This window comes from Fusarium verticillioides, chromosome 1, assembly GCF_000149555.1.
Source record: "Fusarium verticillioides 7600 chromosome 1, whole genome shotgun sequence".
NCBI lineage: Eukaryota > Fungi > Ascomycota > Sordariomycetes > Hypocreales > Nectriaceae > Fusarium > Fusarium verticillioides.
Window position 1 is genome coordinate 3,518,070 of NC_031675.1, and position 20,574 is coordinate 3,538,643.

Sequence of the window (20,574 nt, forward strand, 5' to 3'; positions counted from 1 at the left end):
GGAGATCTCAGCTGCCTCGAACGACTTGATCTCCGGGGCCAATAGTATTGTCGCACAGTTCTGGGGTGCGGCTACAAAAAGCTGTCTAACAGTCTTCTAACCTTCTCCAGCTTCCATTCCATCCTTCTATGAGCTCTGTATGGCCACAGTCAGACATAGTAAAGGTCCTGTGGCTCCTCGAGCAAGCTGATGAAGCTTCGATCTTGCAAACTCTTAAACTCTGTAGCGACACAGCCATTCCCAGAAAAAGATTCTCCAAGCGTCTGTAACATCCAGTAGCGAAGCACAGCTTCCAAGCACAGAAGCATCAGCAGCTCACCAGAGCATGGCCCAAGCGCTGCGCGAACAAATCAACTGGCTACCATTGCAATGACTCGAGAGGGGCTACAGGGGTGAAGGCAGTGAGAAGAGGGGGTGGACGGCGTGGAGCTCTTCTCTGGACGGATGGAGGTCAAGAACCAGGCCTTTGACCCAAAGAATGCCGCCTGTAAAAGCTGCAGAAGCTCCCTAGAACGTGCAGGGGAAGCTCCAATGGTGGAACTGGTCCCTTGCTCAGGTTTGTTGAAGATCTTTTCTTTTTACTGATATGGTAGTGCTGATAAAATTGTTAAAGTATAGCATGAATACATACATACAGAGGTTCCCACCTCTCTGCACCACATCATTACCAATCGTATTTTGTGTCTTGAGCTTCTTTTTGTTTTTATCGGCTTCAGCAATTATCCGGCTGCGACAGATCCTAATCAATGTCGCAAGAAAAAGGCCGGCGTCTGGAGGGTTGACCATGTCAAACTTGACCAGGGTCGGCGGGGCCGAAGCCCATGGCCAACTGCCACTCGCAGATACCGTCCCAAAGCCAACTCCGGATGTGGTTATCACATGTACATGATAAGTACCTGTGCATGACTCTCGCCACGGATATGGCCACGGGACCTCGACTAAACACAGAACGGTCGTCACTTACGCTGGAGCTCAAGCCTTCACCTACGCCAGCTACTAAGCCAGAGCTAGAACCCGAATGTTGATGTGGCGTTTGAGATTCGGTGGTACGCAGGCGTGGACGTCAACAGAGTCAGCATCGGAGTCCTCAACTCAAAGCCAACCAAAATTTCAAACCTCGCTTTGGCTTCAGGGGTATCCCATCTATGCCTCAAGGAGCATATTGTCTTTACAAGATGAGGTTGAGAATGCAAGTTGCAAAGGACCCAATGATAAACGGACAATTGAGAGCCGGCCTTTGACTCAGCTTCAGAACGATGGAGAATTAAACGCCTGCAAGCCCTGCACCACGCTCCCGGGTTTTTTGAGACGGTGACATCACCAGCCAGGGGATACCGCCTGTCACCCTACAGTACGGAACCGGCGGGCGTGCGCAGCCAGTCCGTTAAAGGGTCTTCCACCTCGACCGAGTTGCTCGACTTAGAGTAACGCACGCTATGCCATTCACATCTACTTGGAAGGCGGTGAATTCTGATTTCTGAAACACCCAAGCTTTGTCACATGCGCGCATGGCCGCGAAAACGGAAGAAGGGGCAGGTTGTAGCTTTCATCTGCAGGACCAACTGAAGGTACATGGACAGACCCAAAATACGCCTACGCCGAAGCAAGACAGCGTCGCGAGGGCTCGATACGATAGCTCATACAACCAACCAGCGTTGCAGAACTCGAGGTCGATAAATCCGGTTCTATTTTCCAGACCCTGCGAAGGCGGTGACCCCGCGCCATAACAGAACCGCGAAATTTACCATCAACAATCGTTAACATAACCTTCAAATATGCATTTACATACACTGATCGAATGTAGAAAAAGACTTGGGCTCAGACTTTTAGTTAACCTATAAAAAAAAAAAAAAACAATTGGATAGCGGATTTGAACTGATATCTTACACCACAGTTTCCAAGTCGACGATTCCGTGGGTATGGGACAGGTCGAGAGCTCTAGCTCTGTCAAGGGGTGAGCATATCCATGTGGGGGCCAACTGCTTCTTTTTCAAGTACCTCATGAGGTAGGTAGTTGCTCGACCTACAAGAGCAATTGTGCTTTCAGTTATGTACATGCTATAAACGGTAACAAAGATGTAAGGCGCACCGAGTACTCTGACCATATCACTAAAATCTTCTTTGCAGCACACGGCCTACTCTTTACTCGAATCAGACCCAAAACACGAGCTGTGACGGCCAAGCGCTGTAAACGATGCATTCCTTGTTAAGTTGCAACCCTTGTTTGTAAGGTCGGGTCAAGTCAGGCTGGTCCCATGACTGCAAAAAGAGGAACAACAGCCTTGGAACAGGTATATATCCATGTCAACAGAGTCAACAAAGGACTCGAGGAAGCTTGCGCTTATCGGCTAAAAACTTCACCTGATGGGTGTTGGAAAAATATAATTACTGCGGTAGCCATAGTCTGTTCCTGGCTCTACCAGTATGCGAACTAGTTTCGCTGATGTTCACGGTTCGCCGACCTTGTTATATATATGTCTAAGCCATGCACTTACTGAGGTCTACACACTGGAAAGTTTGCCAGCATCGAGTCTCGATAACAAATGTCACCCTCGCCTTGCTTACCGTTCTTGTTCACTTAACTTTATCCCGATTATCGAGGGTTCGTCAGCAGCATCGCCTTGGCATATCTAATATAGTTAATTTGGAATAGAGACACGTTCTCAGACACGGTTTTTTACCACTTGAGGGATCACACTTCTACAATTGAGAATATTCAAGCCGCATTTGCAACGGCCATGCGCAGATTGATCATACCATACAACTCCTCGTTGTCATTGGATGGTCCTAGAGAACAAGGATAGCTGGGTGAGTAAACTAACAACAAAATACACAATATCGTATTTGTAAATTCGGTCACCGTAACTGTTTCTGAGACAGTCTTGAACCTCAGGGTGATAGTTCTTAACATTCTCCCAGTCTCCGCGATGGCAAAGCCAGATGACGATCGACGACTTGGGGGCAGCATTATGTAAGTAAAATGTAGGTGCTCATTGTTAAACTCTGGTATTTGCTGATGTTTAGACCTGAAATTTTTCTGACGACTCGTGACGACTCGTGACGTCTCGATAGCTCATTTGCTATGTCATTCTAGTTAAAATAAATGTAATGTCATTTAGGATACCTGGAAGAATCACTCCGCACAGGATACTATCATGGATTTCACATCTCCTAATCAAATCTAAACAACAACAAAGGTGACTTCCTTGCTAGGCTATTCCTTCACCGTTAACGGGAGTCACTTAGCGCTCATCTACAAGTCGAAACATTTGGATATGTTCTGTTGAGTTGGGTGTAAGTAAGCTACTATTAAGACGCCTGGGCGGCGCCAGCCTTGTACTTTGAGACATCATGCCGCATGGAATCGCAGTGGTCATAAAGAAACATGCTAAGCAATATAATTCATGTTTGATGTTAAGGTAAGTTTCGGTCTCTAAGCCAGGATCCGGAGACTCGACCTAGGGTATCTTTGGTTCATGCTATCACATCTTAACACCTCCCTCCCCAACCGCCCAGCCCGGGCTGTATCTGTCGTAAATTCCACTACAACATATATGCATGGCTTATCCCTTCCCTCAGGATGCGAAAATCAAATCCACATGACGACTAGAGCCCTCAATGTTTGGTTTAGCTCCAGTACTGGCTTCCGGCATATAGTAGTTCAGCCTTGACGCTTATACATCGCCTATTTGAGCTGCTTAAGGATTTCCGTCAAGAAATCCTCAAAGCTTAAGGTGATGTAGCCGTCGCGATCGTCATCATACTTCTTGAACACGTCTGTCATGCGTTTCAAGGAAATACAGCTTTGAACAAAGAGATCAAAGCTCATTACCCCCTCATTCCTCTTATCATAGGTGTTAAAGAGTAACTCAACAAACTGAGGGCTGAGTCGGTATCGGAAGGCTACAAGTGCGTTGTTGAATTCGGATAGAGAGATGTTGCCGCTGCGGTCGGCGTCGAATCGGTCGAATAGAGTCCTCCACGAAGCCAAGAAGGACCACAGCCCACAAAACTCCTCAAAACCAATAGTGCCACTTCGATCGGAGTCAAACATTCGAATCATCATGCGGACGGTATGAGGATCAAAGGCGGTCCAGTCTCCGTTGACAAGGGCGGCAGAAAGTTCCCTCTCGGAAAGGTGGCCGGTGCCTAACCAGGGAGTAGTCAGCAACTGCTAAGAACGTGGCCGATGTGCCGTGCATATTTTATGATGTCGGAAGAACCTACCATCTTTGTCTACGGCGCGGAAAAGGGGCAAAAGTGAAGGGTCTGAACCACTGCCATCGATACCAGGCGATGGAGGAGGTCGTGAGTTGGGAGCAGGGCGGTTATGGGCCTGTGGCCTAGCACCACCAGGGTTTGGGGGCGGCGACATATGGCCGTAAGCACCCTGGCCTAGGGAATGGGATCGCGCATCTCGTTGAGCAGGTAGGGGCTTGTCATATCGAGGCTGTTGGTGGTGATACTGTTGTTGAGGGGCGTATTGCTGTTGCTGCTGGTGGTGCTGCTGAGGAGGAGGGTGCTGCTGCGGGGCAGGTGTCCTTGACTGTCCTGGTTTCTGGGGGGCGCAGGGTCAGTTTGAGCTTCTCGACGTTGTGATAGCGTTAACGGTGCGTGTATTTCAGACATACAGGCTCTGGCTCAGCGAATCTGTGCAAGTTACATGGTCAGCTTTGTGTTGCATCGTGACGTGTGTCAACCCATAGCTTCGAACCGCAATCGCAGAGCCGCAATGGACAAATACGTGGGGAGACGAGGGGCAGTTCGGCTGAAGCATGGAACATACCTAGGGAGAGCATCCTCGTCATAGGGGCGGTTGTAGGCCATGATGAGTGCGGGGGGTTGTGTATTTCTTTTTCCAGTTCCAACTCAGACGAAAAGAGAGACTTATGAAGAAGCCAGGATAGAGAAAGGAGATGTTGCGTGTGAAGGGGGTTTTGAAGGTTGGTTGGGCTGAGTTGGTTTGGTGCGCGGCTGAAGAAGTAACTGGAAGGCCACCCAGTTAAGTTAATTAGTACCTTGGTTGTCCTACCTGGCCTACTACGTACGTATCTCAGTCTAAGGTACCTATGGCTGCACCACCTCACCTCACCTTACCCTACCTACCTACAGTGATTGACCCCAGGCCAGGGGAATCTCCAGCGCGGGGCAGTGTCGTTTGGTTGGTGGAGCGCAGGGTGAGAACAGAGCACAAGAGCGTGGCTGAGTATCCGTAGTTGGTCTTGATAGTGGGAGAGTTTGGGTAAGACAAGATTTTTTGTCCTCACATCTCATGACTTAACCAAGTACAATTAACTGATATTTCAAAGAAACGATTGTTCACTCGTACAGCAAGTACTGGTTTGAGAGTGAAGCCTAGGTATTCGAATAAGAGGCCATTGACAATGATGAAAAGACTCAGTGTTCCTAGACTCGATACATATCATCCCTCGTTATCGGGTATAAAATGCCGTGGTCTTATCTGATATGGGACAGGGAAGATTACCTAGTAGCTATGAGACTAGCGCTGGGATAAAAAAGCCTGACTTGCTCCTTGTCCTTCCGCGCCAAGGCGTCGGGACCCTTTATTTCTAGGGAATTTTCAGTTCGCGTATACTACTCCGTACCTACCTACCTACCTACCTTACCTAGGTAGGGTACATACGGATAGTCAATTCACTACGTACTGAACAGATACATAGATACTGTGCAAATCGCAAATAGTCCTGGTAACTTTTAAAATCAGAGACAGGAGGTGTGCTCACCGGAGAGCTAAAATTAGATATCAGCATCGAAGATCATACCAAGAAGGGGCTTCACTTTCATTTTCGGGGTCTGATAGATGGGACAGCCCAGATGAAGAAAGGACCCTTCCCTTGGGTAAGGTTCTCGGACACGGCAGCAGCGGTCCCGTCCGTTATGTGGGCCATCAGATCCAATGACGTCGATGCGAAAAAGGGAGCAGTCAGCCACTTTGAACCCAAGAAAAGCCTCAGCCACTAGAATCGAGCATCTCAGTGGAGGCGCGGAGGGGAGCATGGAGCCTAGGGGACGAGAAGGAGAAATATGTTCCATTATTGTTCTATGGTTTTCTCTGACCCCTGCTTGCAAGCCTCCTCTCGTTCTTAGTGGCTATCACCTCATCAGTCGGACAAGACACGATATACCTCCACTACCTCAGTACGTTAGGTGTGTACACCCGTCTTCAATATAGTCTCTATACCTTGGGTCGAGCGAGGTTAGGTCTTGAGATCATTCTGAAACTCGGCAAGAATCACTTCATCAAGATCAATTGTCAGCTGGACCGTATCGTCTTGTGTACTCTCAAGCCCAGTCAACCAATCTAAATAGACAATTGCCTGCCTAGTAAGTGGACGTCGTCAACACAGATACAAATGCATTATTAATGTTCCCAGCTTGTTTCCTTTTCACAATGCCCGATCAAGACTCATCACAACCCTCCGAATTCTGGTTATATGGATACGGGTATGCCGAGACCTCAATGGCAGCAGATTCTTTTTCCGTAATTAATGTCCTTCACAGAAGCTTGATATGGAAGCCTCCGCCACACTTTGGTAAATCATCAATCAGTGCCTGTCTTGCACGTTCAATGGCCTTTCCGCTGACATTTGATCTTGCCCGTTAGACCGTAGAATTGCTGGATGGGTAGATGGCTATGTTCGTCGATTCTGGCAGGTAAAACACCTCATTGCCCATGTCGTAAATACTTCCACTAACATTCCTCCCAGGCTAGGTAGTTACCTTCAAACAACCGAAGTGAAACTCTAACTAAAATCGATCATAGTGAGGACCATAGAGGCACTCCTGAGGCCCCCGGACGGGTCGTCACTCTGATCGAGAGATCTTACTGGGAACAGCTAACTGATAGTCACGACTCTGCTCCAGAGCGAGTTTGGGGGGTTGCATATCGTATCATTCCCGAGAAAGTAACCGAAGTCAAGGAGTATCTCGATATTCGTGAGATCAACGGCTACACCATTCACTACGCTCCATTCCATCCTGCCGATGGCTCCCCCCCTATTCGCACTCTGGTCTACATCGGAACCCCAGATAATGAGCAATTTGTCGGTCCCCAGGAGCCCCAGGAGCTCGCCGAGCACATCTTCCGCAGTCAAGGCCCCAGCGGCCTGAACAAAGACTACCTGTTGAGTCTCGATACCGCCCTCAGTGAGCTTGCTCCCGATAGTGGCGATCATCACATCCATGATCTGGCCCGCCGTGTCCGGGAACTTGAGAAGAATTGTGAGGATGAAACTAAACTCCGCAACCCGACGACTTCAGTCCATCAGCAAAAGCACAGTACCGAAGAAGCAGAAGAAATCGAAGAGCCACATCACTAGGAAACGGGCAATGCATCAAATACACAGACAACCTCAGCAAGCATATATAACTAGACTATAGATCCTCATGGTGAATAGCGTACTTATAATGAGCAGCTAGATGCCGCTCCTCAAGCTTCATGTCATCGCTCCACAACTGTCACCAATTTCGGTCTCGGTTAGCCAGCGACATTCACGTATCAAAGCACATGTAATCAAAAGGAACATGTCGCATGCAGCGCCATTTCGCAATTTTGTTCTTGCCCTACAGAGGCAATCCTCCATCACTTTTTCGCTCAAGGTTCATTCGTAAAACGGCCGTGTCAAGATGGCAAACCATACCAGCCCAAATGCCATACCATGCCCCCTAAAAACCACGCTTCAACCTAAGTGCCCGGGTATAATTCTGCGTTTCAATATGCTCACCAATGCCTGACCTTATCATCCAGTCGTACAAAGAATCCGCAAGCCCAGGAGCCGGAAGTCATCGAAGTCAACCGCCATTAGAATTTCCAATCCTCAAGGCCCCGTCGATAACGTTTCGAGCGCAATGTGTAACTCCAATCCGGCCTTAAGTTGCGTCATCTAATATCCCCTTCCACCCTGAGGAGGTTGCTGCTGGGGAGGCATTTGAGAAGGATCAGGGTACCCGAACTGCTGCTGAGGCATGAATCCTATAGGAAATTTAGCATTGTTATGGATTGCCTCCATGATTCGTTCTCAGCTTACCTTGGGGAGGAGCGCCATAGGCTTGCTGGGGAGGGGGGTATCCCCGGCCATAAGGCATAGGCGCATACATGTTCGGGGCAGGGACTTGGTAGCCGTGTCCAGGCGGAGCCATTCCGTACGGAACCGGCCCCCCAAAGCCTCGCCCGTACCCACCTCCTCTGCCGAAGCCGCCTCGGGGGCCATTGTCGGATGCCTTGTCAACTCGAATGGTTCGTCCGTCAAACCTGGATATGGTTAGATTCTGTAATGGAATGAGATAGCAGATCCGCCATGAAATGAGGAACAAAAGTGAATCGTACTCGACATTGTTCATGGTTGCGATGGCCTTCTGAGCATCGCCCTCCTGGGTGTATCGCACAAATCCAAAGCCACGGCTGCGGCCGGTATCACGGTCCTTGACCACCACCTTTCCATATCCATCGTTAGAAGTGATCTTATGGTCCAACAAACACCCGCATCAGAGCCACAGATATGCAGAACTAAGAGCGCTTTGCTTGAAGGAGAGAAAGGAACAGAGTTACCTACAGCTTCTTCGACAGGGCCGAACTCCTCAAACTTCTGACGCAGAGTAGCTTCCTCTGTGTGCCATGCTAGGCCACTTGAACGGGAGTTAGCAGATGGTGCAGCCGCAAGAGATGCTTGAGACGAACCCAATGAAAAGCTTAGACATATTGGATCGTGGGTTCTAGATCAGACGTCAGTTTGTGTTTGCGATAGACCACTGAAAACAAGATTGTCACGATGGTTGTAGATGCGCCGCAGAGGAACAGGCTCGCACAGGATCGAATCCACGGAGTAAACAGAGTCGTTGATAGCCTCCCCGGAATCCTGGTCACTAATCTCTGTGATCAAGATGCCGCGCGTCGTTGGGTCGAAAGGCGCGCGCTCTTATAGGTAGACACAGATTATGCAGAGTGAGGATGGTAAGAGGGGCACTATGAGATAAAGAGCGCACCTTTATTGCAGTAGATGCCTTTGGTATTGGTGACTGCGTCTTTCAAGGGCTTGATCTTGCTCTTCAAGAAACTGAGCGCTTGCGCTAATTATCAAGGACAACCAGTTGACAAGTGGTTGAGCAGAGGTGCAGGGAGAGAGATGAAGGTGGAGCTTCAGAACGGGAAGAGGTTGCGGATGTAATGAAGTTAAAGCAAAGATAGAGAAAGCCGGGCAACAAATAGGTAAGGTAGCTTTAGCTTAGCTTATTATATTCACTAGACGGCGTGGTTCAAGGTCCAAGGATGGATGAGAGGGGTCCTGAGCATGTAATGTAATAAAATGCGGGCAGAACGTGACTGTCGATGTTATGTATGTATGTATCTATATGTATGCACCCTGCAGCTGCAGCACAATGCAGTGAGCGAGCTGGAGGCACGGCAGGCACGTTGTTTCTGTAGTCTATCGGCAGCGGCGTTGAATGACGATGCTTGCCAGGGGTGTTTTAGAATATCTCGTTCTGCCCATGTCTGTCTGGCGAGGGACCTTGGATCGGTTGATTTGACGCCATGTTTCGCTGCTCAAGGCTTTCTTCTCTACATACAAGATGAACCCAAAGTGTATCGCCATCGCTCGAATTGATGGCGCTTGCTTCATTTCCACCATCATTCATAATTCAAAGCCAAGCTCCCTCCTCGCGTCGATCCCAGGTTCCCGGTGGGCACATCCGTGGAGGCAGTGCTGATAGGCTGCACCTTTCCGTACCGTCACCGCGACAGACGACAAGGGTGTCTGGTCAGGACGTTTCGGAGTCGGTTCTGGCAGGGGAAGCTTTCTCCAAACAAGCTTTGGGCGGCAGAAGCAAACACAGGGGCAGTCCAAGTTTGGGTGCACTAGGTGCACTACAGTACCTAACCCACCACCCTCACCGTGGCCATGAGGGTTTTGGCGGCATCCATCAGCTTCATTCAAGCTCGTGCGGGCCTGTGATGACGACGGCCCTCCACATCCTGTCCAAACTTCTCCCCACAACCATCAAAGCCAAGCACCGCGCCTAGGCTTAAACCGCATTCTGCCCCTAAGTCAAGCATAACAGTCTGACGATCTTCCCCCTTCTCATCATACTGCCACTCTTCAATTCGCCGCTTGCATAGCCCCCTTCAATCCACTTGAGCCAATATCCCGGTCCTCCTCCGTTAACTCTGGGTTGGCGGTTGGTGCCTGTGAACTTACTGGTATTTTATATATATCAGACTGCTTGTTGCAGGGCATTTGGCATCCAACGTTGCAGTCTTTAACGGGACATTTCCCACTTCGACACTATATACATACGCAGAATACCAAGACCATGCACCACGACCCTACGCTCTTTTAAAGTAGCGTTCCATGCTCTTGGCGATGGTGATGCTCCTTTCAGGGTGTTATACTGAAGCCCCGCCTCACCAAACACCTGTTCCCGACACGTGCTGCCCCTCCTTCTCACTGAGGTGGAGGGTTGATTCAGGGGCCAAGCGAGCCTACCAACATGGTAGGCTTGCAAGACGTTGTGACATTGAGGAATTTCATGCGCAGTATATTTATTTCCTGGTTTGATCATAGAACAAATGAAGATCTGATGTCTGTGTATATATCAGCCGGCCCTGAATCATTAATCATCTTTTTTCTTCCTTCTTCATGGCTCGATGACTTACCTGTGTAGAATGTAGTTCCGGGTTCTTGAATTCCTCCGAAGAGTAGGACAGTAGTACTCCATATGCAGCATGGATCTGAATCTGTCTGTGTAAGATACACACTAATCCCACACCGTGAAACGTGCAGCGTGTCGAGATTCCGTGTCTTCGTAACAACGAGTACGAAACATGCAACTAAGAGTATCCCGGAGTTTCTTCTGCTCGCAGTACCACTTGCTTGAATGTTTCAACAAGGAAATGCGGGAAATACATAGGTAGGGATAGGTAACTCTGCTAAACCAGCCATGACAGCGGCTGCCTTGACAGATATGCAGTAGCATGGTGAAACGCTAGATTAAGCATCAATGCGATGCTACCTTGGCAGCGGCTTAGTCGATTGAGGCACCAATGCCAAGAAGCACCCTTCGTAAACAAGATCAGGGCCCATCACTTAGATCTGACAGGTAATTCGCATAATACCTCTTGATTAGGAATCAGAAGCCGCACGATGGTTACTCCTAGAGTAGAGATTTGGGGAAGCGAGCGTATAAAAGACGCTCAAAGATGTGGCATCCAAAAGGAGTATATCGGCTTCAGCGACCTCAACGAACTATCGGCAACGAGAACATATCAAGGCTTTCTTAAAACGTGCGAAGACAACGACATTTAAATAGTACTTATTTGGGGACAGTACTCAGATGCTTACCTCAAAGTAAGAGGAACGGGTCGGAAGAGATTAAAAGCCTTTCTTTTACCTAAGGTACCTTACCTATGACTTACAAGTTTGTGGTAGTAATAGCACCTACCTTTTTCAATATCCAGACTCGTTGCGCGGAAGGCGCTGAGCTCGTATCATGTTTACTTATCTTTGGGCTGCAAACTAACACCATGTAATGATATCCTCCCCTCAACGCTTGATCACCTGCAAATGTATTTCCGTGACTCACAAGAGACTTGCAGATTGTGTTCTCCGAAGCTTGGCCTAGATGATACCTCATCGCAATCGCCGTCATTCGAATGGCCAATATGAGGTCCGGCACAGGATCTCGGCGACTCCAAATTTTTACTCCCTAGATGTCGAATTGAGCGGACTTGACACAGTTCAGGCTTGGCTGAGCAAGGTCCATGATTATGCAGGTCACGAAGATTCGGAACCGCAATTCACGCAAAACCTGGACGATGATTACACACCAAACTGGAAACCTCACGATCTTTCTGTTGTGCCGATATCTCGGAATCATCACCAGTCTCGTCGTTCAGGAAACCGAGCCTTAGATCAACGGTCCCCTTCTCCAAAGTCTGATTTACTTGAAAACGACAGTTACTCAGAATCGCCACGTGAGCCTAGTCTTGACATAGGGTCTGATAAAGAGAACGGGAACAGATCTCGTTCACGTTTTACGCAGAATTGCCATGAAGACAGATCTAGCAAAACGTTGTTCGAGAGACAGCCAAGAAGGAGAACACGCCCAGGCCGGTATACTTCCAAAGATACAGGGGGTAAGAGGGATACCACGACCGAGAGCGAAGGAGAGAGGCCGAGAAAAAAGTCACGTTCAAAGAAGCACGAGATTAGAGCAAGTCGAGATATTATGAACAATTTTGCATCTGGTGCCATCCCAAACACAAGAGTGACGGTAAGTGGTGAGGCAGAATCGAGCGGATTTTCCATACCGAGTAAACTAATACTCATGTGTTTTGTCAGATGAGGCCCAATCTTACTGCTGGACTGTTCCTGAACGGTCGATCCTCAACATACGGACGAGGTACGCTACTTCTCGGGCTCGATTTAGTCTTTTCTCATCATAACATAGGGGCTGGTATTATTCTCAACGATATAACGTTTATTGAAACATGCGGTGAGAAAGGAAAAGCGGACGAGATTCCCCAGCATAGTACAAGTGAGAACTCTAACGGCCAAGATGATGTTTCAAATAGCAGCCATACCTCACGGAGCGCCACGGAACTTCACAGAACCACAACAAATGATGAAGAGGGAGAAGTACAAAGCCTTGCGGATGATTTTTCTCCGGGAAATCATCAAAACAAACAAAAGGACGGGTTTGAGGCCCATAGTGGCTCTTTACTGTCGACAGAAACCACTCAAGCATCTGACTGCGAGACCCCTGAAGCGATGCTCAAGAGGCTTATTGAGACAGGCATCTTTGATGGCACAGGTATTCTTGAAACAACTTCTCATAGGACTTTGGAGCCAAATATTGAGCATCACGATTGCCTTGGCATGAATGGAAAAAAACAATCAAGCAAGAACCCGACGTATCAGGATAAAAGGGTAATGGCCGACGGCAGCGGGCATTCAACTCTCGGACCAAGCATACAAGCTGCCACAAAGAATACACAATTTCATCTGAATGGTGGCGCAAAAGATGCACCAGTGCCTACTAAAGCACCGTGCTCCCGATACGAACAAGAATTGCCAGTTCCGATTTGCAGCACCTCTCCACAAGTTCAACCTCAAGTACTAACATCGAGAGCTGAAAATCATACGCACAGTATTGCTGAGGAACCACGTATCAAACAACCCCAAGGTATGAAGACTATCTTTACTCCTAATAGTCGGGGTCGCCCGCTATCTCGAATCTCAGAAAGAGGCCATAGTTATACCGAGCAAAATGATCGGCCAGACCTTATGTTTCCAAGTCTCATAGCGGAAGATTTCAATGGTGAGCACTCGTGCCACCAAGACTCCACAGGAAAAAACGAATCTCAGTTGAAGGATTCGCTCGTTCGCCGAGGACTGCAGTCCCATGATATCAGGATACCAGTTCCAGGGTTTCCAGGCCTTCAACAAGCACGCCGGCCACTTAACGGGCATATAAGTAGTACAGGACTCGATTCGGCCGTCTTCCCAACGGTACACTCAGAGATCTACTCGGACCACCAAGACATACAGCATGATAAGAGGCAAATTACGCAGCCAAACTACTGCGAAGACAGTGAGACATTTCAAGAATTCATTCAACGGATCGAGGGCGAAGTAAATATGAAGTGGGACAACTCGCAGCAGTCTGCTGGTGTTGGCTGCGTCAGCGATATAGAGGAATGTGCCAAAAGTGAGTCGTTCGAAATGGACAACAGCGAGGATTTGTCGCAATGCAGCGATATAGAGTATGACGAGCCAATCCGGCAGAGCTTACACGGCATAGTCTCAAGCTTTGATGAAGAGTCTATATCGGCGAACCAGGTCATGGCAGAAGATTGGGAACAAACAGGTTATGAACGAAGTCTATACTGGGGAGGAAACTATCACGATGAGCATGGGGTATCTGATGCGAGAATGGTTGGTTTCTGGAGGCCTAATCACTTTTAGGATGATGTATTCCTGTCTTGAATCTTTGGTATAGCGAGACGTAGCTAGGTTAGAGTTCATTACTCGGGTTCTTGGTCCTTCCATTTGTTTCTTAAGGACTGAACATCAATGCCACACTGTTCTGCTTTAACTATGACAGCACTTGCTTTGCCAACAACAGGAGCATCAATCATTTTACCATCCATGGTCCAGGCGCCTCGACCGGACGCCGAAGCCTTCTCATCAGCGATGGAAATCCTAATAGCCCATTCAACTTCGTTTTGATCTGGAGCGAACATACGCTGGACGACTTCGACCTGGCTTGGGTGTATGCACTGCTTTCCGTTGAAGCCAATAGATTTTCCCCCAGCACACTCCTCCTCGAGAGTTTTCAGCCCCTGTTCTCCCTTATAGGAGGTGCAAACTAGATCAATTGCACTTGGCAGTCCGGCTGCCCGGGCTGCAGTGACTATAGCAGATCTTGCGTAGAGAAACTCGGTCAGAGATGGGGTCCTTGTCAGCGAGAGATCAAGGGCGAAATCCTCGGCTGCGAAGATGAAGCCACTCAGGTAGGGAGATGCCTTTGATATCTGAGCCAAGTCCATGATGGAACGAGCTGACTCGATAAGAGCTATTATCTTAATTGGGTTATCTGCCTCAGATGTGTGGCGTTCTGGAGCGACATGTCGGAGAACATCAGTAACAAATGTCAGGTCGGCCGCAGAATTGACCTTGGGAACCACGATAGCGTCAACACGAGACAATGGCGCGATGGTGGTCAAGTCTGAGAGAGCAAAAGGGGTGGATACAGCGTTGATGCGAACAGCCAGCTCAGAAATGCCAGAAGGCCGAGCTTTGAGGGAGGAGATGTGCTCGCGCAGTTGATTGCGGGCTGTATCTTTGAGAGAGGGTGTAACTGAGTCTTCCAAGTCATAAGTTACGTTGTCTGATTTGAGACCGAGAGACTTGGCGAGCATCTTTTGCGATGAGCCTGGCACTGAGGGGGGGAGGGGGGAGTCAGTCTCGCTCGGCATTCAATCAAGAGTGAGGAGTCCTGCTTTACCATAGAGCAAAGAGCGGCGGATAACGGATGGAGACCGGGCAGCCATTTCGTGGGTCTTTATGAATTACCAGATACGAGCACAAATATTTGTCAATTGCTCATATGAGCTGCGCTTGTAGATGATGTTTATATCCTGAAAGACCAAGGTGCGTTGGGCTATCACGACTTATACGCCGACTGGAGAGAGTACCTAGGTCGGGGCCCCACCCACAGCAGCTCAAGATCATGACGTCCTATCATATAAGACAGAATCTGCCATTTCCTACCGCCTGCCTAAACCAATGACAGGGGTTTTGGCTGTCGCGGATCATGCTCCATCCCTTGCGCGGCTTGATAGAAGGCCAGCCTACACAGTAATTCTGAGAGTGACAGGTAGCTTCAAAGCTCCACGTTTTGTTAGTACATATTGTCGCCTACAAACCCCTTTGCCAACTACGACGCTCCTTCTCAACGAATCGAATCGAACACGGACAGTTTCCGAACGGAATATATACCTAGATACTACGAGCTACCTATTCTTCATTACGTCGACTTGTTAGCTATCATGGATGCCACGCAACCACAGCCCGCGCCGGGCAGTCTTAGCTGGCGCCTCAGCGCGCATCCTATTACGCTGCTCACGTTTCTCGGATTCCGGATATGTGCGCCTCTCACGGCATTCCTTCTGAGCGCAATTGCTAATGCCCTGCAGCAAGTGTCCTGATCTACTTTCTCGGTCTGTGGATCATAAAAAGCATGTGCGTATCGTCCCTCAGGCCTCTTCAGCCGCGCAGAGCACTAATCTTCCTGGTAGGATCATGATCTTCATCATTACGATTCTCCTCCTCGCCGCCGACTTCTACTACATCAAGAACATTGCCGGTCGTCGACTTGTAGGTCTGCGATGGTGGAATGAGGTCGATCCCCAAACGGGAGAGTCGCAGTGGGTATTTGAGAGCAGCGAGCCAGGTACCAAGACTGTCAACCCGACTGATAGCCGCTTTTTCTGGCTTGCTCTGTATATCCAACCTATGTTGTGGGTTCTCATGGCTATTCTTGCTCTTGTGCGACTGCAGTTCTTGTGGTTGCCCCTCGTTGGTACGTTTGATAGAATACCCCTCGAGTCTGGTTCAAATACAAAGAGCACACTTTGTATCTATGCCAGATTCAATGCATGCCACTAACACTTGGTTACTAGTTATTGCTCTTGTCCTCACCATCATGAACACTCTAGCCTTCTCGCGATGTGACAAGTTCAGCAACGCTTCCAGCATCGCTGGTAGCGCTTTTGGAACTGGCAATCTGGCCGGAAGCCTCGCAAGCAACATGGTCAGCAACTGGTTTTCTCGCAGCTAAGAAAAAAGAAAAAGGCGAGGAGTGGGCTTCGAATGGACGAAGCCGAGCGAATCTTGCCTAACCGTCACTCCCCTTGACTGGACAAAAAAGGGGAACTTGGCCTGTGTTTTGTGTTAGGGCTTTGCGAGGAAGACATTGATGCCCGGTATGAGTCGTTGAAATTGTAAATTAAAATTGCAGGGTTGGTTTCTTGATCACTGGGTGCGAGTTTTCGACGACGATTTGCAGTTTCACATCGCCTGTGGGTGAGAAATGTATGAATAATAGCTTGATCAGTTACCGTTTTGGGGTCAATCATGCACAACCTAACTAAATCGCTCTCGCTATGAGGATTGCTTGACGCTCTCGACATTTGGCCGCTAATTGTGTTTATGATAGCACCAAATTCCATGTTTCCATGACCGCTGTAACGAGCAAACTTGATGCAAGATATCGTGAAAGGCTTAGAGCCTTTGTCAACATGTCAAAAGAAACCTGTGGTATCTCTCTGGGTAGGCCTGCATCTGATCAATAACGGACTAGCTATGCCGTCAGCAAGCCGAGAATACACAGCACCGCTACGATGGACAAAACTAAGCAGGCTCCGTAGGCGACCCAAGAAACAAAGCGTAAGAACAAGATATAATAAAATCCAAAACTCCAAACCCCATAACACACCCGCATCAGGAGCCAATGCCTTCAACGGGACCTGGGTTCCTCTGGTCTACAGATGGCTTTTGCCCATGCGAAGCGGCACTAACGTCTTGCGGCACGCTCGATTTCATCATCCAGTTGCCGCTCCTCTTCCTCCAATCTTCGGATTTCATCGACTGTCATACCATCTTCGACCAAATGAGCCACGTTGGAGGGCATGCCCTGGGGTGTCTGAGCACCGCTGTGTGCTGCACGATCATGGGACCCGATGGATGAACGAGGCACGGCGCCGGGTGGAGGAGTTGGAGCGACACCACGATCTCGGTCGAGGCTACCGAGAGCAACAGGTTGCATATGGTTTTCATCTGAGTAGGGCGAGTTGGGTGAGTCGGTAGCGCGGCCATGAGTTTCCTTGTCCACTGCGTATGTTTGCTGTGTGACATACTCATCACCAGCCTTCTTGCTGCGTCGACGCCGACGAAGAAAGAACCATACCAGAGCACCGATGATTAGAAGACCACCAATGACGGCACCAACGGCAATGCCAGCAGTTGCCCCGGTTGAGAGCCCCCCGCCGCCGCCGGAACTCTCTTCAGCCCCTGAAGTCGACGAAGGTGAAAGAGTGGCTGTTGCCGATGAGGATGAGGAAGCGGTAGACTCCAAGGTCCCCTGTTGACTATTATCCTCTTTGAGCTGGGTGTCTAGTTCAGCGATCTCAGTTGTGTTGTCGGTATTGGTGACAGTGAAGAGCTCTGTTTTGGTGGAGCCTGAAGCTCCGTCCTTCTTCCAGTCAATTTGGATGTACATCTCTTTTCCGTAATATTTCGCGGTTTGGCCAGTAAAGTTGAGCGTCACAGAATTGTTGCCCACTACGTTAGATAATGTATCAGTAACTTGAAGATCTTACAAGAGCGTGTCGCACGCATTCTGAGCAAGGGATACATACCATCTATGAGTTGTCCCTGGGCCTTCGCATCGCTAAATTCGGCATCACCCAAAGCCTGGATGTTTTCGTCGTTGATAACCTGCCATTGGACCACATCGAGAGTGGTTTTGGGGTCGGTTTTGGAAAAGCCGATTATCTTTTTGTTCTGGTCGCTATCCTTGAGCTGAAAAACATAACCGTCCTCGAAGTTTGTGGAGTTGAAGACAATGACTTTGGTCTGTGAGCTCGAACCCCCCCCTCCCACGCCTGTGTTGCCGTTGCCTGAGCCGCCAACAACACCGTCCGAGTCGCCTCTGCTGGAGGACAATGGAAAATTGATATTGGTAGAAGAAGGGGCATTTTGCATATCCTTCACAATGTCGCCCGTATCGTCCCGATCAATTTGGTTGGCTATTTGTTCCATCTTGGGGTAGGTAGATCAGCAGTTATGTATGTGTTGGCGATTGGTGGTATATCCAAATCAAACAGGTTCTTTTAGATCTCTCGTCCACTTCTCAAGGGAAGCACGTTGAAGTTGAAAATAGTTTCAAGACCGGGTCCTGTGTCGAGAATCGTTCGATTTCGTTGATACTCGTTTATACTTGTTTGTCGAGCGTGGTCAGGCCAGTCCAGGTCAGACTCTATTCCAAACGGCCGATTTGGTATCTTGGGACAATAAGTCCCTGAGGACAGAGAAACGAAGCAAACTGCAGCACAAGCAAAAAAGCAAAAGCGAGGTGGTTTTATTAGAGGGTTAATTCCAATATCTTTGTATATGGTAAGACGGGGGTGGGGGATGACAGAAGCAGAGGAAACAAAGAAAACAGGTCCAACTGGAGTTCCATCGTCTTCCCTGGTCTCATTGCTACGGCAAGCCCAAGCGTGGTTCAGCCCTGGCTTACTGGCTTGTCTTGACTTGGTCTGGATGGTTGCAAATGCAGACCTGGGCGTACTCAGCCTGGCCAGCTAGGACTTCGTATAGAGGGTACTGTGAGGGTACAGCACAGTGTTTGTCCATAAGGGGCAAGCTTGACGATGGACGACTCCACTGCATCCCCTCCCTGGGAACAAGGTTGTTTCTACTGGGCTGAACGGCTGTGTTGGGTGTCCCATTGCTTGGTACATGTAACCGTAGGGCTCGATTCGCTGACATGGAGTCTGAAACGTTTGCCAGATACCTAAATGCACACATATCAGCTATCACCGCTCATCCCGTGCATGGTTCGTCTAGAGATACAACAGTCAAGTTCTCTGATCTAATGCAGTTGATATTCCTTTTACACGCTGGCCTGTCTGAGAGTTCACAGACCACCCATCAGCCCAACTTGTGTACATACGAATTCTCTCTCAGCTGGACTGTTAGAACAAAGGGAATGCTCCAATCCTTACCTCTTCTGGCTTGGGCCGGACTGGGGTATCGCTCAGACCCCTGAAACCTCTCGTCCTTACTGGAGACCCTTGATCCCGCCGCCATCACAAAGACCCGAGGCTCTGATGGAGGGCTTCTGTAAGCACTAGGGTATCGAATTGGAGAGGCTGAACCGTTCAGAAGGGTCGAGATTTTCAGTGGGCAAGTGTCGGCGTGATGTCTGCCTCTGTTTGCTGTTCCTTGACATACCTTATATGATCATCCATTAACGCTCTGGCCACGCTCTGCTCTGCTTAAGACATCCAATCCAACGTAGGTAGGTACGGGTACATACAGTAAAATGGTGGGGAGGCGGTGCAGCCCGCTACTTCAAACGTTGACTCTGCCCTATGGAAGGTTGGTTGGTACTAAAAACACCCACTCTTTAGCGACGTTCTCCAATTAGATAAGTCTACTGCGGCTGACAGGATGCCCAGGATCTGCGCAAGACAGACACTGTGAGGTACAAACTGTAGACTTGTCAATCCACTAGAATTTTGTTTCGGCGCATCGTCTTACACTTATTGGTGCTGAGCCCCGTCAGCCCCAAGATTACTTCCATCCATCGTTTCCAAGGTGGACTTTCTAGACTTTCAGGCCTACTACTGTCAGGCAGTGTCGGAAGAGAGGAAGACCCTCTTTGAGAGGTTTTCTCAGCCAAGAAAGAAATCCCCAAAAGACGTTATGCCTATAACTCGTCATGTCTTTTTCTTGTCTGTCAACTATTGCTTGCTGTGGTGGTAGAGCAACTCATCTTATACGCGCCAACCAACCAACCTCAACCGTAACATCTCGCCGTACCACCCCAGGATGAGAAGGATGAGAAGGAGCACATTGCCTTGATCTCTTCTGCCATTCTGGTACCAACCCAACGATTATCGCCAACCCTCACAATTTTGAGACATATAGGCATAACTGTATACACTTATCCTGGCCAAAAGGCCAAGCTAACAGCCAACGTTCACTCCTCTCCAGGTCAAGAACTGGGAGAGTAGTTATGGGTACTTTTGGCCGACACAATAAATCCTGCGTCTCACTGTAAGATTACCCAACTGAAATTCAACATACCTACACTTCAGCCGGTCCCTAGCGATGCTTCCCACTCAACGTTTATTATAAGCACAAGCCTCGACCACCACCACCACCACCACCCATCCATCCATCCTACCCTGGAGACAACAAGCTGGCTTTTTTTTCCTTTGACAATTTCCATCCCGCACAGCTAGGAGGCGTGGGCATCATGGCATTA

The 20,574-nt window shown here is 48.9% G+C and overlaps 7 protein-coding genes across 22 annotated transcripts; 3 read left to right on the forward strand and 4 right to left on the reverse strand.

Annotated features, from left to right (window-relative positions):
• Window positions 1-3,218: 3,218 nt before the first annotated feature.
• On the reverse strand, window positions 3,219-5,210 carry FVEG_00904 (hypothetical protein). 2 transcript variants are annotated; one of them, XM_018887601.1, is made up of 4 exons: window positions 4,787-5,210; window positions 4,632-4,650; window positions 4,228-4,558; window positions 3,219-4,149 (listed from the first exon to the last, which is right to left on the reverse strand). In XM_018887601.1, exons 1-4 carry the CDS (start codon window positions 4,825-4,827, stop codon window positions 3,686-3,688), a joined length of 855 nt encoding a protein of 284 aa, XP_018743373.1. In that variant the 5' UTR covers window positions 4,828-5,210; the 3' UTR covers window positions 3,219-3,685. The 2 variants fall into 2 exon arrangements, with proteins under 2 accessions (XP_018743373.1, XP_018743374.1); XM_018887602.1 differs by having other exon boundaries at window positions 4,228-4,650.
• Window positions 5,211-5,605: 395 nt separating this feature from the next.
• Window positions 5,606-7,730, forward strand: FVEG_00903 (cation transporter ChaC). 2 transcript variants are annotated; one of them, XM_018887600.1, is made up of 7 exons: window positions 5,606-6,168; window positions 6,252-6,345; window positions 6,396-6,465; window positions 6,523-6,554; window positions 6,626-6,675; window positions 6,729-6,733; window positions 6,785-7,584. In XM_018887600.1, exons 3-7 carry the CDS (start codon window positions 6,413-6,415, stop codon window positions 7,338-7,340), a joined length of 696 nt encoding a protein of 231 aa, XP_018743372.1. In that variant the 5' UTR covers window positions 5,606-6,168; window positions 6,252-6,345; window positions 6,396-6,412; the 3' UTR covers window positions 7,341-7,584. The 2 variants fall into 2 exon arrangements, with proteins under 2 accessions (XP_018743372.1, XP_018743371.1); XM_018887599.1 differs by having other exon boundaries at window positions 5,606-6,345; window positions 6,785-7,730.
• On the reverse strand, window positions 7,362-9,669 carry FVEG_00902 (hypothetical protein). 14 transcript variants are annotated; one of them, XM_018887591.1, is made up of 7 exons: window positions 9,004-9,328; window positions 8,699-8,733; window positions 8,574-8,646; window positions 8,348-8,454; window positions 8,049-8,272; window positions 7,746-7,993; window positions 7,362-7,686 (listed from the first exon to the last, which is right to left on the reverse strand). In XM_018887591.1, the coding sequence occupies exons 2-6, from the start codon at window positions 8,716-8,718 to the stop codon at window positions 7,905-7,907; spliced, it is 513 nt and encodes a 170-aa protein (XP_018743359.1). In that variant the 5' UTR covers window positions 8,719-8,733; window positions 9,004-9,328; the 3' UTR covers window positions 7,362-7,686; window positions 7,746-7,904. The 14 variants fall into 14 exon arrangements, with proteins under 14 accessions (XP_018743359.1, XP_018743360.1, XP_018743358.1 ...); XM_018887592.1 differs by lacking the exon at window positions 9,004-9,328 and adding an exon at window positions 8,789-8,914; XM_018887586.1 differs by having other exon boundaries at window positions 7,362-7,993; window positions 9,004-9,669.
• A 2,574-nt stretch (window positions 9,670-12,243) lies between these two features.
• Window positions 12,244-13,982, forward strand: FVEG_00901 (hypothetical protein; the record flags this gene model as incomplete). The annotated part of the gene is made up of 3 exons (XM_018887584.1): window positions 12,244-12,288; window positions 12,357-12,417; window positions 12,466-13,982. The coding sequence occupies 3 exons, from the start codon at window positions 12,244-12,246 to the stop codon at window positions 13,980-13,982; spliced, it is 1,623 nt and encodes a 540-aa protein (XP_018743356.1).
• FVEG_00900 (citrate lyase subunit beta-like protein) lies at window positions 13,908-15,222 on the reverse strand. The gene is made up of 2 exons (XM_018887583.1): window positions 15,025-15,222; window positions 13,908-14,958 (listed from the first exon to the last, which is right to left on the reverse strand). The coding sequence occupies exons 1-2, from the start codon at window positions 15,068-15,070 to the stop codon at window positions 14,042-14,044; spliced, it is 963 nt and encodes a 320-aa protein (XP_018743355.1). The 5' UTR covers window positions 15,071-15,222; the 3' UTR covers window positions 13,908-14,041.
• A 133-nt stretch (window positions 15,223-15,355) lies between these two features.
• On the forward strand, window positions 15,356-16,778 carry FVEG_00899 (golgi apparatus membrane protein TVP23). Its single transcript, XM_018887582.1, has 4 exons — window positions 15,356-15,665; window positions 15,716-15,761; window positions 15,818-16,101; window positions 16,202-16,778. Exons 1-4 carry the CDS (start codon window positions 15,569-15,571, stop codon window positions 16,357-16,359), a joined length of 585 nt encoding a protein of 194 aa, XP_018743354.1. The 5' UTR covers window positions 15,356-15,568; the 3' UTR covers window positions 16,360-16,778.
• Window positions 16,412-19,039, reverse strand: FVEG_00898 (hypothetical protein). Its single transcript, XM_018887581.1, has 2 exons — window positions 17,939-19,039; window positions 16,412-17,861 (listed from the first exon to the last, which is right to left on the reverse strand). The coding sequence occupies exons 1-2, from the start codon at window positions 18,339-18,341 to the stop codon at window positions 17,095-17,097; spliced, it is 1,170 nt and encodes a 389-aa protein (XP_018743353.1). The 5' UTR covers window positions 18,342-19,039; the 3' UTR covers window positions 16,412-17,094.
• Between the last annotated feature and the right edge of the window lie 1,535 nt (window positions 19,040-20,574).

Excerpts from the sequence above, each read along its gene's own strand:
- FVEG_00904 (XM_018887601.1), bottom strand. The coding sequence starts at position 4,827 with ATGGCCTACAACCGCCCCTATGACGAGGATGCTCTCCCTAG. Across the intron at positions 4,150-4,227 it reads CCGCGCCGTAGACAAAGATG|GCACCGGCCACCTTTCCGAG; the intron begins GTAGGTTCTTCC and ends CTCCCTGGTTAG.
- FVEG_00903 (XM_018887599.1), top strand. The coding sequence starts at position 6,413 with ATGCCCGATCAAGACTCATCACAACCCTCCGAATTCTGGTTATATGGA. Across the intron at positions 6,466-6,522 it reads TTCTGGTTATATGGATACGG|AAGCTTGATATGGAAGCCTC; the intron begins GTATGCCGAGAC and ends TGTCCTTCACAG. Across the intron at positions 6,555-6,625 it reads GAAGCCTCCGCCACACTTTG|ACCGTAGAATTGCTGGATGG; the intron begins GTAAATCATCAA and ends CTTGCCCGTTAG.
- FVEG_00902 (XM_018887586.1), bottom strand. The coding sequence starts at position 8,718 with ATGTCTAAGCTTTTCATTGG. Across the intron at positions 8,455-8,573 it reads TCGGCCCTGTCGAAGAAGCT|GTGGTGGTCAAGGACCGTGA; the intron begins GTAGGTAACTCT and ends GGATATGGAAAG. Across the intron at positions 7,994-8,048 it reads CTATGGCGCTCCTCCCCAAG|GATTCATGCCTCAGCAGCAG; the intron begins GTAAGCTGAGAA and ends AATTTCCTATAG.
- FVEG_00900 (XM_018887583.1), bottom strand. The coding sequence starts at position 15,070 with ATGGCTGCCCGGTCTCCATCCGTTATCCGCCGCTCTTTGCTCTATG. Across the intron at positions 14,959-15,024 it reads CCGCCGCTCTTTGCTCTATG|TGCCAGGCTCATCGCAAAAG; the intron begins GTAAAGCAGGAC and ends TCCCCCCCTCAG.
- FVEG_00899 (XM_018887582.1), top strand. The coding sequence starts at position 15,569 with ATGGATGCCACGCAACCACAGCCCGCGCCGGGCAGTCTTAGCTGGCGC. Across the intron at positions 15,666-15,715 it reads GTTTCTCGGATTCCGGATAT|CAAGTGTCCTGATCTACTTT; the intron begins GTGCGCCTCTCA and ends AATGCCCTGCAG. Across the intron at positions 16,102-16,201 it reads CTTGTGGTTGCCCCTCGTTG|TTATTGCTCTTGTCCTCACC; the intron begins GTACGTTTGATA and ends CTTGGTTACTAG.
- FVEG_00898 (XM_018887581.1), bottom strand. The coding sequence starts at position 18,341 with ATGGAACAAATAGCCAACCAAATTGATCGGGACGATACGGGCGACATT. Across the intron at positions 17,862-17,938 it reads CCAGGGACAACTCATAGATG|TGGGCAACAATTCTGTGACG; the intron begins GTATGTATCCCT and ends TATCTAACGTAG.